The sequence below is a fragment of the Talpa europaea genome (genome assembly GCF_964194135.1).
Source record: "Talpa europaea genome assembly, chromosome: 9".
NCBI classification, from domain to species: Eukaryota; Metazoa; Chordata; class Mammalia; order Eulipotyphla; family Talpidae; genus Talpa; species Talpa europaea.
In genome coordinates this window covers 110,801,132-110,817,043 of record NC_140076.1, presented here as the reverse complement: position 1 = coordinate 110,817,043, position 15,912 = coordinate 110,801,132, and the positions used below count along the sequence as shown (strand labels likewise).

At 47.5% G+C, this 15,912-nt stretch overlaps 1 protein-coding gene across 1 annotated transcript; it reads left to right on the top strand.

Annotated features, from left to right (window-relative positions):
• Window positions 1-695: 695 nt before the first annotated feature.
• NHLH2 (nescient helix-loop-helix 2) lies at window positions 696-1,163 on the top strand (the record flags this gene model as incomplete). Its single annotated transcript, XM_084243268.1, has 1 exon — window positions 696-1,163. One exon carries the CDS (start codon window positions 696-698, stop codon window positions 1,101-1,103), a length of 408 nt encoding a protein of 135 aa, XP_084099394.1. The 3' UTR covers window positions 1,104-1,163.
• Window positions 1,164-15,912: the final 14,749 nt, after the last annotated feature.

Sequence of the window (15,912 nt, the reverse complement as noted above, 5' to 3'; positions counted from 1 at the left end):
CCCGGGCCCCCGAGGCGTGTGCTGTCTGCGTGACAGATGGCGCTTGGAGGCCTGCGAGGGCGCAAGTGTCAATTTTCTGCTGAAAGGCGCCTCGGCGTTTGTCTAGTCGCTTCTTTATTATTTCGGGGACGCACGAGGGCCCGGGCACGCAGTCGGGCTGCGGCCGGCTCTCCTGTGCGCGCGGGGCCGGGTTTGCGCCGCTGCGCCCCGGCCCCCAGGGCCCAGCCCCGCGCGAGGCCGGAGGCCGCCGCTGCGCTCCGGCTGCTGCGCCCGAGACCCTCCCGCGGGCAGCCCCGTCTGCGGCTCCCCGGCCCCCTGCAACACCCAGCTGTGCCCCCGGCTCGCGATCCTTCGTTTGTCAGGGCAGGAGAAGCGGGGGGCACGCTGGGGAGTTGGTGCTTGAGCTGAGGACGCGTAAAGCCCGGCGCGGGCTTTACGGGGCCAGATGCGGGCTGGGCCCAGCCGCGCCCTCGCCGACTCGGGCGCCGGGAGGGGGCATGAGGCTCGCGCCCTGGGGCCTGCCCCTCTGCGCGCCCCGGTGCCCCGCGGGGCCAGCTCGGCGCCGCGGGCTCGCCCTTGTTGGAGCGGCCGGGGACGCGCCGAGGCCTGCGCCCCGGCCCGGCCCGCGCCCCTCCTGTCCAACGACCCCGATTCCGTTCATTGACTGATTCTCTGACTCCCCCTCAGCCTCCAAAATGATGCTGAGTCCGGACCAAGCCGCCGACTCGGACCACCCCAGCTCGGCGCACTCGGACCCGGAGTCGCTGGGCGGCGCGGACGCCAAGGTGCTGGGCAGCGTGTCGGACCTGGAGCCGGTGGAGGAGGCCGAGGCCGACGGCAAAGGCGGCAGCCGGGCCGCGCTCTACCCGCACCCGCAGCAGCTGAGCCGCGAGGAGAAGCGCCGGCGCCGGCGCGCCACGGCCAAGTACCGCTCGGCGCACGCCACGCGCGAGCGCATCCGCGTGGAGGCCTTCAACCTGGCCTTCGCCGAGCTGCGCAAGCTGCTGCCCACGCTGCCCCCGGACAAGAAGCTCTCCAAGATCGAGATCCTGCGCCTGGCCATCTGCTACATCTCCTATCTCAACCACGTCCTGGACGTGTAGGCCGCGCGCGCCCCGGGAGGCCGCCGGCGGGGAAGTCGGGGCCCGACGACCCACCCCGGCGGCCGCAGCTGGGTTGGCGAGGGCGGCCGCGCGGCGGGGAGGCCGCGAGAGACACGGACCCGAGAGAGAGAAGCGCGCGGTGTGTTCTCGCTGGTCAGCAGGGCGACGAGGGAAGGCTCCTGACTCTGGAAGTGGGGTGGTCCGGCGAGCCCCGGGCCTGGCAGGGGGCTGTGCGCTAGGCCCGGAGAACCTGGCGATGGCACCTGGGACGAGCCGCCTCCAGGCCTCCCCTCCTGGCGTTAGATGCCCCCTAAGGGTTGTTGCTTTAGCTCACTGGAGACTCTGAGTTCTCCTGCATTTATCTCCCGCAGACCTTTGGGTTTTTGAAAGAATAAGGGCAGAGCTCAGAGAAGAGGCTCATAACTTTAGACTGTCTGGGATTTTTTTTTTTTTTTTCCTAATTGACAAATCACCAAACATTCGGAGAGAGGGGTGGGTCGCTCCTTCAGTGCAGAGATTTAAGGCGCAGGAGGATGGAACAGGAAACTTTCCATTCTGTTGTGGTTAGAAAGATGATATGAGCATCCAAATAAAACAGGCAAGTCCTGCATGTTTGGTGAAATTAAGATACTTCGAGGACAAATAGACAAATTGTGGGAGGATTTGGGCTTGGTGAGATTTTAACCCCAGGGTGTGACGCTAATGTAGACAGGAAAATCCATATTTAAATGGAGAATTTAATATCTGATTGCTTTTTCAGGCGAAGTGCCCCTTTATATATCCAAAAACATCTATTTGTGACCTTAAACATGTGGACCCATAGGTGCAGTTAGAAAAAGACAACCTATTTTTATTTATGTTAGAAGGAGTAGAGTATTTTTTTCCAAGACATTTATTTTTCAGAGTGGTGATAATTTTACTTTGGATACTCTGTGCCAATTTATTTATAGTCAAGTGTTTACACTTTTTCCTGTGGAATAATTACGTCTAACTTTTTACGTGTTTGTTGAGATTATATTGTGGTCTTTCTTTCGGCTCTAATTATATTGCACTTGTATAACAAATTTCCCATTCTCCGTTTCTAAACATATTTTATATATTAAGATGTTTGTTCTTGAAAGGTTCTTTTGTTGTGAGATCAGCAACACTAGCACTTCACTATTATAGTTTTTTAAAAAAGTAAGTGTTGTTATTCTTATCTGTAGTTATGTCTGAAAAGTACAACTGTTTATAAGGAGAGTAGCTTCTTTGTGTGTGTGTGTGTGTGATGTTTGTGTGTGGGATAATTTTAGGAAATTAAGTTATTTTCCTAAAAAAAGAATTCAGAACTACTTTCCTCTGTGACAACCAAAAAGAAAAGTCTATAACCTGAAAATGTTTCATGTTCTCAGCTGTGAAACTCTTAAAACAAGGAGTGTATTTTAGAGACAAGGGAAAAAAAAAACACATCTGCTATCCAAAGATTTTAGTCTTTTTCAGGGTTTTTTTGTGTCTCTGTTGCTTTATATAATGCAATATTTTGTAGTGAAAATAGATATAATCTGGTTTCTATCTGACGAGTTTTTCATATCTCATGAATGGTGCACTGTTTTGCATATAAATAAAGGTATCAAATAAAGTCCTCTCCTTTTTTTAAGCACACTGTCTAAAAATAATGAATACACTGGCTGAGCATGAAATATCTTAATGGACTCAATTCCTCAGAAAGGAAGTAGTAAAAGAAAACAAAGCAAAACCTTAACATATTATAGTGTTCGTATTGAGATATTTGATGCTTTTCCTAAACTTGGACACTGATTAGTCTATAAGTACACATCCCACATAGGATGTGACATAGATCACGTTTCTCATGAAAAAAATAATAGTGTTTACATAAAAATGTTACTTGAATCATAGAATCTTTTGCTCTTTGAGAAACTTAGTAACTTAACCAACCTCTTCAAATGACAGTTAGGAAACTGAGTCTTAGTGAGTCTGGGTGCCCTCAATAAGTCATATAACTATTTCAGGGCATGGGAGGGTCCCTGACTGATGGCACGCAGTCCTCATGGAACTTACCAAGAACAGGGTGTATATTACTATTGTAGTATCAGGATATAGACTCAAATATCTATATCTATCTACTCAGGATGTAGACTCAGGACATGCCCTCTGCAAACAAGAAAAAATGAGACCCTGGGCCGATCTTGAGAGATGAATACTATCATCTACAAAGCCTATAGTTAGTGTAAAATTGTGAAATATTCTGTGTACAAAGACATCACTAAAAAACATGCATATGCACAGATATGTGTACACATAGACCATGATGAGCTGAGTCTATATAACACCAGAGCTCTAGTTGCAGAGTAGAACATGCACTGATATGGGAGCTTGGCTTTATGTCTATAAAATATCTGGGATTACAAGCATTTTTCACTTTTTACCCAGATATCTGGTAGTCAGTTTCCACCAGATACCTATTTATATGAGAAGAGTCTTCCTATGGAGGTGCTCAGAAAGCACTTCCTAGGACATGAAAAGCAATGGTGCCCTCCTCGGCCTTGTGCCTGGACCAAGTCCTAGCCCCCCCCCCCGCAGTGGCTGCTGACTTGGCCTCCAGGGTCTCTAGACCATTCAGGGTCTTCTCACCTCTCGCAGTGGGGAGAAATGACTACTCTGTCTTAGCAGCACTATTTTATTTTATGACGGAAAAATCAGGCCTTCTTTCATGCTAAGGAAGTAAAGTCAACTTCTAATCTCTGGACACCCTCCAAGGGCCTCCTGTTCCTGGCCTATGAGCTCAGCTTCCAACCGGTCAGTGCAATCTTCCCATAGACATCTAGGAGAACCTACTGACTCACCTCCCTGCACTATGGTGTTGGCCACAGGACACAGGACGGACATGGACAAAGGGCAACATCTCTTCCCAGGCAGAAAACACTTGTGACACCAGCGAGATCTCTGCAATGTGCAGTGTCATTTCAAGTCCAATGCTGCTGACACCCTGAGGAAGAAAGGCAGCCTGTAGCTCTCTGCGGCTAGGCCAGGGGGATATCACTCATCCTCACGTGTGGCATGGACTCAGCGGCTGTTCAGCCGTAGGTAGGGGAGTAGTGATTCTTCTCTGAATAATGATGATGGCGAGCATCAAATGAGACATTGGGCTGGAGAACAGCTCGCTGGCGACAAAAAAGTAAGCAATACATAATTTCAGGTATTTCTCAGAGCTGGGAAGAAAAATAAAGTAGGGCCAGGTAATAGAAGATGGTAGCTGGGGTGGCGGGGAGGCTTTAGACAGAGCTGTTAGGGAAGGCTCGGCTGAGAGGCCAACTTCTGCAGAGACCTAGATCTGCCTCACAGCAACCTCAACCGCTGCTCCGGCATGAGCTACTCTTTCTCCCAGCCTGTTCCCACGCCCTGTGTGATGCCACAACATAGCCTGCCAGTTGCTCACCATGCCCTGTGGCAGCTCCCCGGCCTGCTATCTCCTTCTAGAGACCTGGACCACAGTTTCTCCAGATACACCTCTCCTCTTCTGCCCCCAGCTTAAAAAACAACTGGCCAGGACATTACTGCTCTCCAGAAAACCAAGCTCCACCTGGCCCCTGTGCTGAGGGTCTCCATGCCTGAATGGCCACCTCACTCTGCCACTCATCACAGGCATCCAGAAAACAAGGGACACAAGTCCTGAGTGAAAGGTCTTTCCTTGGGAGGAAGAGGGGCATGGCCAAGAATGTGGGCAGTAGGGTGGTTAGGGGAAGGAAGAGCAGACTGAGGACAGGGGAAGCCGCTGTGGAAAGAAATCAGGCTGGCTGGACAGGGCAGACGGGGGCAGGGAATGCCCACTTCCCTGTGGGCCCTATTCTTGGGGCTTCCTCCAGTGGCACTGTCGCCATCCTGCTATGATGAGGCTGGCAGATAAACAAGCCTCTGTGATGCCTCCATTCAGCCAGTTCCCATCACTGCCATCAGCCTCTAGCTGCTGGTCTTCCTGCCACCAAGGTCTGAGGGGCAGCAGTTAAGCGTGGGGCACAGCCAGCTGAAGTGCATGTACCGCTCACAGCACTTCCCGGACTTAGACGGCTGCCTTTTCTCTGCAGGTGATGGGAGCGATCCGGCCAGCTCACAGGTACTGAGTGTGTGCTTATGCTTACTGAGTCAAGTGCTCTGCGTGCTTGATCTCAGTTCTCACAACAAACCCATGAAGTAGGTAACTGTATCCTCTCCAGTTAACAACCAAGGAAACTGAGGCTTAGAAAGATGATGTAATAACGTACCCAGAGTTGTGAAGCCATGCTTGTTGGGATATTAAAGGAGCTGCCCTCACCCATCATGCTCTACAGTGTTCCTCTGCACCCCATCTCTCCATCCATGTGCCTAGGGGGAGTTTCAGCTCAGGCAATGCCTAAAGAGGGCCAGATCTGCAGTGCACAGGTCCCCCACCCGGAGGATAGGCAGAGGCAGAGACTGAGCCTGCCTTCTGCTCTCCAAGTCCGGCGTGCGCACTGGCCCAGGCAGAAGATGGCCAGAGACAGGGGAGCCTCTTTCTTGGCTACAGGGAGACGCTGCAGGCTGGTTGCCTGGACCAGCCCTCATGTAGGAGACCTGAGCTAATCTGCTACATCCCTGGCTGGCCCTGAGTCTCCCCATCGACACTCCTTAGCCCCTCAAGACCCATTTTGTCCCAAGAACAACTTTTAAATAGGTGTTCCATTCCCTGCCTGAAAATCCTTGACTCCTTGTTGCATATAAAAAATAAAATCCGAGTTCTTCATTGGGCACCGACATCTTTCAGTCTTAGCACAGACCCTCTCTAGCATCATCTCTGTCCTCTCTTTGCCCTTACTTCCCTGGAGATGCCTGGTCCTGCGAAACCTGTGCCCTTGAGCGCGTTTTCCCTCTGCCTGCCTTGCTCTCCTCTACCCACCCCTGTCTGTTTGTTGTTTAACCTTGAAAATTCTAATGATTTCAGCGCCACCCCACTGGACTATCCCCACTCTGAAAGACTTCCCTGAGTCTTTGGGCAGAGTTGGCTGCTCTGCTCTGAGGCCCATAGGCACACACCAGACTTGATCTATTTCTCCCATCCCTGTGCTTGAGATTCAAGAGTCTAGGACCAGGTTCAGATGCTGGCTCCTTCTTATTCTAAATGTGTGGCCTCACACATATGGCTCTATTTCTTTATGCTTCCATGTTCAGTCCTGCAGGATGGGCACCTCAAATGCTTGCTTTGAGCTTTTCATGGCATAGGGAATTGCTTCCCAGAATAGAGCACAGTAAGTGCTCAAGACCTATGGGCTGTATTATTACCTTTATATTTATAATATACATAGGATTTTGCATAAGAGAAATTGTAAATATTTACATTTTATACTAATATTATATTATACTAATAATTCATGAACATATCAATGATTTGTGGTCTCCACCCACTGTATTCAGACAGTGTGTCAATGCACAGGATACATAATTAGCTCTACAGAGTCTGAAGGAAAACAGGAAAGATTTCATGGTAAGCCATGGGATAAACCATAAACACCAACATTTAAAGTCACAGCATTGTCTGAAGCCACCTCTGCTCCATGCAAGTGCTGACCCAGCCCTTTTCTTCTTTGCCTTTGGTTTCCCCTGAAGCACTGAATACAGTGACAGGCACCATGGCAGAGAGGTCCGCACCTCGGACTCCAACAAAGCAGGTCTGAGCATGCTCAGCTCCCTGCTAGCTGGCTGTGGCTGGGAATAAATCACCTTAGTTCATGCCTCAGATGTCTCACCTGTAAAATGGGGTGGTAGTCGCCCTACCCTCTAGCATGAAAGGAAGATTACTTGACTCAGTCAATAGGAAGCACTTAGCACATGTGTGGGACATGTGCAAAGCTCAGGAGCACTCATGGCATTGGCTCTTGGGGCAGACACCCTGCTTCCAAAATTAAACAGTTAAATCATTTGGGAGGCTAGGAAGAGATTTTTGGAATTTCCTGTTCAATTTGGCTGATGTTTCCAGACTGGGAGGAAAGTTCCTTGTCTCCTAGTGGATCATTCCAGAAAGATATCAGGCAAAGGGAGGTTTCAGGAGCCTCTTGAATCACAGGGGAGGTGTGAGGTTGAATCACAGGGGAGGGGAAGGTCCTTCTGAGGATCTCCTGGGGTCAGGATGGGATGGCTGGGAGGAAAGGAATGTTGGGGTCGGTCTGCAGAGAGGCTCCAAGGTCAGACTGACTCAAGGGCAGGAGGTGAAAAACACATCTTCCAGAGATGGCTCTATGGACCAACACCTGGCATGCTGATAAAAAATACAGAGCGTTGGGGTTACTTGGTTGCTGTGCCACAGGGTGGAGGCCAGGGACGAGAAGGTGGTTCAGGTGCGAGTCGACGGTGGCCTGACGGGTATGAAATCAACCAGCATGAATTTGCTGAGTGACGACATTTTAAAAGACACCCTCACAGAAAATTTCAGAACATCTCCAAAAGCTCAGGGAATAGTAAAATGAATTCTAATATACCCAGCATTTCATTTATACTCTTATCCACTCTTTCCCCTTTGGGCTATTTGAAGCAAAGCCCAAACATCACATCATCTCATCCATAAATACATCAGTAAGTATTTCTAAAAGACAGGCTCCTTTGTGTTTTAACGCAACTAAAATATCATTATTACAGGGAAACAAATCTGTCCACCTCCTGCGCGCCATGGGCGAGCACCTGCATTGTGGAGGGGAATTGCAGGTGATCTGCTCTACTTGTCCTGGTGATCTTTTGCCTGCACCAGCTGCCTCTTCTCTCCAGTGGTCCTCCTGCTATTTTTAAAAGGACCCCCCACCCTCCTTGACTTTGGACTTTCTCTTGGACACTTGTTGGATTCTAGTGACCCTCCTGGTCAGGGGTGGACACACCTGAGAACTGGCCCAGAAGATCATCCCACAGTCCAAAGCTACTGTGAGGTACACTGGGGTGGCTATGAGTTGGCACGGCTGGGGACAGTCAAGGACTAAGGAGAAGATGAAGGGACCATATGAACAGAGTAGACACACCCCAGGGCCCACCGTAGGCAGACTTTAAAGACTTACAAATAAAGAGGTGGGTTTTCTTAGCATTTGGCCAGGAGCTGGAGTGAGGAGGTGACTTGGAGTTTGGAACTCACGGGGGGACTTTAGAGTAAGCCTTCCCGTGCCCCCAGGAGAGCAGCACCCATGGACACCTGCCAATCATGACTGCAGGAACAAGTGCCCCTAGCCCCCAGTTAGATGTGCTTCTGCATGCATCTCTAGGCCTCCGGTAAAGGAGCCCAAGCCATACATCGAGAGGGCAAGTGACTCACCCACAGCCTCACCTCCCCCCAGAGTCGCCAAGAGGCTTTTGACCTCCATTTCATGCCTGCTCCACACTGGTGGACAATGGCGGAGCCAATGCCTACCCAGGGCCAGGCCCGTTCCATTATTAACTCACGTAATCCCCTGACAGCTCAGCCCTTCGTATTCCTAAGTTACAGCCGAACACACCAAGACACGGAGGCATTAAGGAACGTAACCCAGGTCACACGCCAGTGAGGATTTGAATGGCAAAATGAACCTGAAGGACAGTTCAATCCAAAAACTTATATTCTATAAATAAAGGTAAATTATACCAAAGTGTCTCTTTTATGAAAAACAACTTCAGCAACAACAAAACCCACAATAAGTGAAACAATGAATGTCTCATTATGTCATGCAGGCCCTGGGCGAGTCGCTGACCAGCACTGGACTCGTCCCCTGTGCTGAGAAGCCTGACACCACCAAGAAGGGGACAGGTGACCTGGGCACAAATGTGGGTGTGGGTCTGAGTCGCTCTGGAAGTCTCCCCTGACCAGGTCATGCCTTCCTGCTCTGTGTCAAGTCTCAGAAGGATCCAGAATGAGTCAGTCTGACAGATAACTCTGAGCACAGAGCCTGGGGGGAGTGTTCGGGAAGGCCTAGTGGTGAGTGCCCCTGAACAATCTTAAATGAATGGAAAAAGAAATGAGTGTGGTTCTCCAGAGAGGTGGTGTGTATCGAGCCTGAATCGCACCGCCATTGTGTGGCGGTGTGACAGACGCCAGGGACCCACAGCTGTCACTACTCACTGTGCACCTCCCTCTATTTCTGAACTTTCCTATCAATACCCTCAAATGCCAGACATTTGTTTTATTGTCATGTGGTGTGGGTGGGAGGAGATATCGCTCACTGCCATAGCTAATTATTAAATTAAAAAAAAAAACCCTGAAAACCTAATTAAAGTTTTGGGTGATTTTTAGTAGTTTGAACTTCAGACTCCTGTTTGATTTTCTTGGTCTGTGGGCAGAAGCCCAGCCAGCGCTGGCTTCGGGAAGCTGCAGGCCCAGCTCCTCTCCTGCGCCTATTTGCATGTGGGCCCGGATTTGTCTTTGGCTTCTTGTATGGTTTGGGATGAGACCCTCGTGTCCCAGGGGAGGGGGGCAGGTGTTGCTCCAGTCGAGCGAATGGAACCAAATTACAGGCCCGTCTGTCACCTCCTCTGGGAGAAGGTGGAGGGAGTAGAGGGAGGGAGGAGGGGGGAGAGAAGAGGCGGGGGAGGGGAGAGGCCACCCCGCCTGGAGAACAGAGAGCCCAGCATCCTGCTCGTGCCCTGGGAGCCGCCTTTGCCTGGAGAGGACTGAGGACAGGAGACACCAGCACGGAGCGGCCCACAGGGCGGGCTGGGGGCACAGTGGGCCTGAGACCAGGGTTCTTCGCTGACCCATCCCATTCCAGCCACTTGGGCCACATCCATATGCTGGAATTGGTTTTTGCTGAATTGACTGATACATTTTCTGACTGCACGTCTTGGGGGCTGTGTCTCTATTTCACCAAAGCTACCGGGAGAAAGAAGGCCCATTCAGTCTCTTTTTGGTCTTCAGTAAAGGCTCTCTCTCTCTCTCTCTCTCTCTCTCTCTCTCTCTCTCATTAAGCCACCCCATTCTGCAGGCACAGACACATGGGGAGGGGTGATGGCAGCCCTGGTGGGCAGGCTCCGCCTCTGCCTGGGGTCCAGCTGTGGGGAGAGAGGGCAGCCTCTCCTGGAGATGCCCTGTCGCTTCATTAACCTTTGGAAGTTACTCTGAGGCTGCCAGATAGAACCTGAGCTAACAACGCACACCTTGCTGTCTGGGGTGCCTCTGGAGATGGCCCTGCCACTGGAGGTCCCCTGGGGCCGAGCTGCGTTATTCTAAGCTACCGAGAAAAATACAAACAGATACTGTGAGCCTTTTGTGGAACTCAGTGGACGGAATCATAAATTGCCATCGTTTTGCTTTCTCTTGTAAAAAGAGTATACAAAGGATGTAAGAGAGGATGGGGCTGGGGAAAGACCTCAAATGAGAGTGGTTCTAATAAGAAACAAGTTCTTGTCAAATTCTTCAGACTTGTGTGGAGAAAACACTGTTTCACATGCCTTATTCTTCCTCCCTGCCTCTGGGGTGGGAGAGGTTAAAGAAATTGTCAGGTCCTGCTAGCTCTTTCAATAAGAAAAGAACTGAGGCATAGAGTGATGATGTACTGCAGCCTAAGAAGAGACAAATTTCTTCCCCTTTTATTCAACAATAAGATGATTGACAGAGATAATTCCCCCTGTGAGGGAAGCAAAGAAGAGAGCGGATAGGGGGCTGTGCTTAGACTGTGGCTGGTAAGACTGTCCATCCGATGTCAAGTGATGACTGAAAAGTGAAAAATTAATCCCATTATCCAGCTGTTGTTGCTGCTGGCGCCAAAATACCCAGATGTTTCAAAACATCTGGGTATTTGACAGCATGTTTTTACCATGCATCCAGATGCTTGATGTTGTGTAGACAAAGGCCAAAAAGAAAAATAACTGACTACAAAGAGGGAAGCCAAGAGGTGGTTGAAAGGGCGGTGAGAAGAGGATTAAGAAGTGATGGAGATAAAAATGGAGAAATTAAAGGAAAAAAATTTGAAAAGAGGTTAGAAAAAGAACAAGTCAATGCTCAGCAAGAGAATGACTCTCTGTCTTCCAATAGCACTCACCCACTCTTACTTGGTACCCCAAAAAGTATTTCTGCTTTTCTGCAGCTGAACCCAGATTCGAGGCTTAACTGGGATTTGCAGCTGTCTTGTTGCAGAGGTGAAACTACAAAGAGGAAAAGTGATTAATGTATCAGGGAAGTGAGTCTCACACAGGAATGAAAAGTCAAAATTCCAGTCAACGATGTCCACTAAGCAAAGCATTGAAATGTCCCTATTAGTCAACTTTGTTTCCAGTTATCAATCAGGATGATGAGCTTGCTATAGACAGAACTCGCCATAGTGTAACAGAAGGAAAAGGGTAATTGAGTGAATTGAGTGGGGGAAGGTTGTGCAGTTTGGTGACAGATTTAGAGGAGGGACATGATGTGATTGAGGTGATGGTGAGAGTAAGTGTTAGGCTTTCAGAACTGCTCACAAAGCCTCCTGCAATTCCCAAGCTGTCTGTCATCTATGAAATGCAAATCAGGAGGGGAGTGACATCATGTCGGATTATGGCCACAGGGAGTAATTATTTAGACATTAAAGGCTACTGAAGGGAGTGGTTGACAATATTAATGATGTCCAGATGGACAGAGTGTGATGCTAAAATTATTTTCTAGTACAAAGAACAGGGGAATTTTTATCAGGTTTTCTATTGGGGAGTCTGTGTCTCTTGGAGGTTTGTCCCTCAAAGCGATGGTGACACTAAGAGATGGCCTTTGGAATCAAGGCCCAGTGGGGTTTGCAGAAGCCAGAGTCTCTAGCTCCTCAGAGAAAAGGCACCATTAATATGTGAAACATTTACATAATGATTAGGACTATAAAAAGGGGAAATAATAATCTCAAGATGGTGTATGTGACAAGCTGGTGCTTGGAAAGTCTTCTCTCCCTGGCAGAGGCCTGCCCCATCCTGCCTTTCTTCCTCCACCCACAGGCCGCGGCACTTGATGCTCCCACAGACACCTCTTCCGTCACCTGTCAGCCTGCACACTCTTCATACAGACGCCTTGAGCCTCTGTACAAGTGTTGACTTTAGAACCAAGAGAGACTGGTGTCTTGGTCATCAGTGAACATGACTCTAAGAGGACAGTGCAGACTGGCCAAGACCACAGTGTATAAACACCAGGAAAAGCCACCCCCTGGGATCCAGCTTGGGGAAGACTCACAGGCCATGGCAGCTAAAAGATGAAGCAGTTTCAAGAAGAAGGTCTAAAGACAAGTATGTGGTCCTGGCTGTGGCCCTGACTGTGCAGCCTGGAGTTCTGGGCTCTCCCAGAGGAAGCAGGCATTCGAGTGTGTTCACCGGGCCCACAGACCTGCTGACTCATCCTTCTGACTCATGTGAACATGAAAAGACCAAAATGTGCCTCCAATATTAGGTGAAGCTCTGGCGTAACAACAAAAGCATCAGCTGCACAGGTGATGTTTTATCCTCTTTCATTTGGAAGTCATTAAATAGATAAAGACAGGAAAATTCAGAAAGTAAATAGGTAACTCCAAACATGATTTCACAGACCCGCTCACCCCCTTCTCCTAAAGCTAGGACCTACAATACCAAATGCAAGGTTCTTGGCAAGGTGGGCTCATATAGGCAATGATTCTGCTAAGCCAGGAGGTTCTCAGTGCTCTTATAACCCCTTGCACCTGCCTCTACCACAGCACTGACATCGCCGATGTGCTATGTCTTTTTCTGACACCTCCCCCAGTTATGAGCTTCTTAAAGGCAGGCCTCTGACTTATTGGCTATTGAATCATCACCATGTGGGACATGCCTGAGACCAAGCAGGCCCTTAATTAATATTTGAATAATGAACTGGAAAAACATCATGGTAAACTTTGCAAACTCTTCAAGAGAGAACCCTGATAGGAACGAAGACAAATGTTTCTGCAATCATTAAATCCACTATTATGGAGGGTGTAATGAAACCACTCCCATGGAAGACATATAAAGAAGGACAATAGAAGTGAAAGTATCTAGTGATAATTAAAACAAAATAGCTGGGAGGAAGACGGACTAAAATGTGCTAATTCATGTGCCAATTCAATGCAGCTATTTGAATTCAATTCAACAGATATTTACTGAGTATCTTATGCACTGAGGTTTACATAAGTCCTCATGCATCATATACAGTATGAACAATTATTAAAGGAAAATGAAATTTTAAGAGAAGACTAAAATTTTGCAAATAGTGCTTGAGACTTTTTTTTTTTTAGGGACACATGAATGGAAAGTACAGGTAGCTTGAATGGAAAACAGTGCAATATCACGGTTTACATCAAGAGTTGCCAATATTCATGACATGAAAATGATATGAGATTTCAGTGTACATAAATAAAATTTTATGAGAACACAGCACACCCATTCGTTGACTTGTTTGTGACTGCCCTTGAGCTACAACAGTCGGGTAGTTGCAATAGAGACTTTATAGTCCATAAAAACAAAAATAGTTACCCCAGAGACCCTTACAGAAAGTTTGCCCACTGCTGAAGCTAGAGCTCTAAAATCAAAATGCCTGGTTACAAATCCCAGGCTACTTGGTGGTAAGTGACTTCACTTGTCTGCCCCTGGTTCATCATCTATAAAATAAGTATGTAATAGTATCTCCTTTAAGGAACTGTTGAAAGAAAGAACATGCTTAGAATGAATCTAAATATGTAGAGAGTTCTTAAAATGCAACAAGATAACATTAAACACTGGGGGAAAGATTTAAACAGCCACTTCACCAAAGAGGAGATAAAGATAGCAAATAACACAGGTGCAGAAGCTAAATATCAATAGTAATTGGAGAAATGCAAATTAAGTACAAGATGAGGTATCACTACAAGATGCTTGGAATTTTTCACAAAAGCAGGCACCATTTCAATAATAATAAGCCACGTAGAAGTGACTTTAAGTTTCTTTTCTTGCTTTTAAATAAACCCATTTCAAAAAAATCACCTCTAGATTGGGCCATGGCTTTACCCACCTCTGTAACAGATTCCTGCCAGAAGAGATAAGATCTTTTCTATACAGACACTTTCAAATTAAAGGACTTCGCAAGCAAAGCTAAATGGAAATTGAAGTTGAGAAAATGATTCCACGCACTGAAATGTTTGGGTGACCTCCAGGTAGACTGAGGAACCAAGACTTCTTCCCTCTCGCACCACTGGGGAGGAAGATGTATTAGCCAAGCTAACACCATGTCCTGCCTCATCGCCCCCTTCTCTCGAGACAGCCTCCTTTGCCAGCATACAGTGGGTAGAGAGGAATCTCAAGACCTAGGCTTCAAATACTCTCACCTGTTAGTACAATCAGGAGATATTTCTTAAGATTCCCATGATAATTATTTAAATTTGCAAACTCAGGCCTCCCTGAGGGAGGCACAGGGGTTAAAAAGTCTCAGCACTATCAAGCCTTATGGCCAGGCACTGTGGCTTGAGTTTGATCCCCAGGCAGGGAGCTGAGCCACATGGTGCAGCAGACCTCTCCTGTCTCCCCGCTGCTCCCCTCAGCAGTGTATTTCAGTAGATCTGCCTGTTCTGCTCCCCACTTTGGTGAATCCTTTCACCCCCTGTACCTTTGGCCTGCACCCCAGCTCTTGTGTGCATAAATAAAATTAAAAAATAAATCTTTAAACATGCAAGTTAGAATTTTTTAAATAAGATTTTGGTCTCTAATGGATATTTTCCTCTCAAGAATATTTTTCTCCTTATTTAAGAGAAAAACTGATAAAACCGTTTAAAGTATAGGTATTGAGGATTTTTTATTTTAGGTCAGAATGAGTCTTCAGGTAACCAGACTGATCCCGCATCTCATCTACTGTCCCCTCCAAGACTTCCCGCGAATCATAGCAAAGGAATGGAAAGGCTTACGCTCAAAATAATGAAAAAAATAATAAAATAAAACCAGTAGACACAGGATTGCTTAAAGAATGGTCTCAACACATTTCTGATAGACATTAGAGCACACTGACAGACGGGCAGGACTCTGGAAGCCACGACCTAAACTCCATTTCTCAGGAGACCTCATCAGCGTGCACGTCCAGCAAACCCTGGGGTTTCAGTCAAGGGTAGCGGACATCACAAGTTTGGGGGTGAGAAGTGGGGTTAGAAACTGAGGTAGTAATTGAAGAGTTATATATGGGACAGTTGAACTTCTCTGCCATCACAGTCCCTCTACCACCCCAGGTAAAAAGTCATTCACTTTTAGGCAAAAAAAAAAAAAAAATGGTATTCTTCCTAACTTCAGAAAAAACGACCAAGCATCAGTGCTCATAGCTCTAGTAAATCCTCCCTATTTTGGGCCAAATAGTCCAAATTTGATATAACATTCAATTTATTGAGAAATAAAACCCAGCAATCAATAAATACCACCTACATATATACGACTCACGGTTAACCTTATATCCTTACATTTTAAAAATACATACGAACGACTAAATACACCAGATATTTAAAGGCATAAAACTCTCAGATAAACAAATCTGACATTGCTGCTAACAAAATAACTCAGAAAATAAAAACATACAAAATACATTGGAATATCCCTGAGAGATTATTTTAAGAAAGGTAGTATATTCATTAGCAGGACAAGAAAATATAGGATCAAGGAAAAGCTGAGCACAACAAAACTTTTCAAAATAAAACACAGCTGCCTGTAGTTGAGAGACGAGGAGGGTGGTAGAAGGTAATGCAGAGCTTCTAACATCCTTAGCTTTAAAAGTGAGAAATCAGAGCTGACAAAACAGGACAGAGGCGTCCACGTATTTCTCTGAAGTTAGAGAAATTAAAAAAATAGTCACAACAAGGGTCCATGTTGTGGGGAGCAAGAAGTCTACGAAGGACCGGAGAGCTAC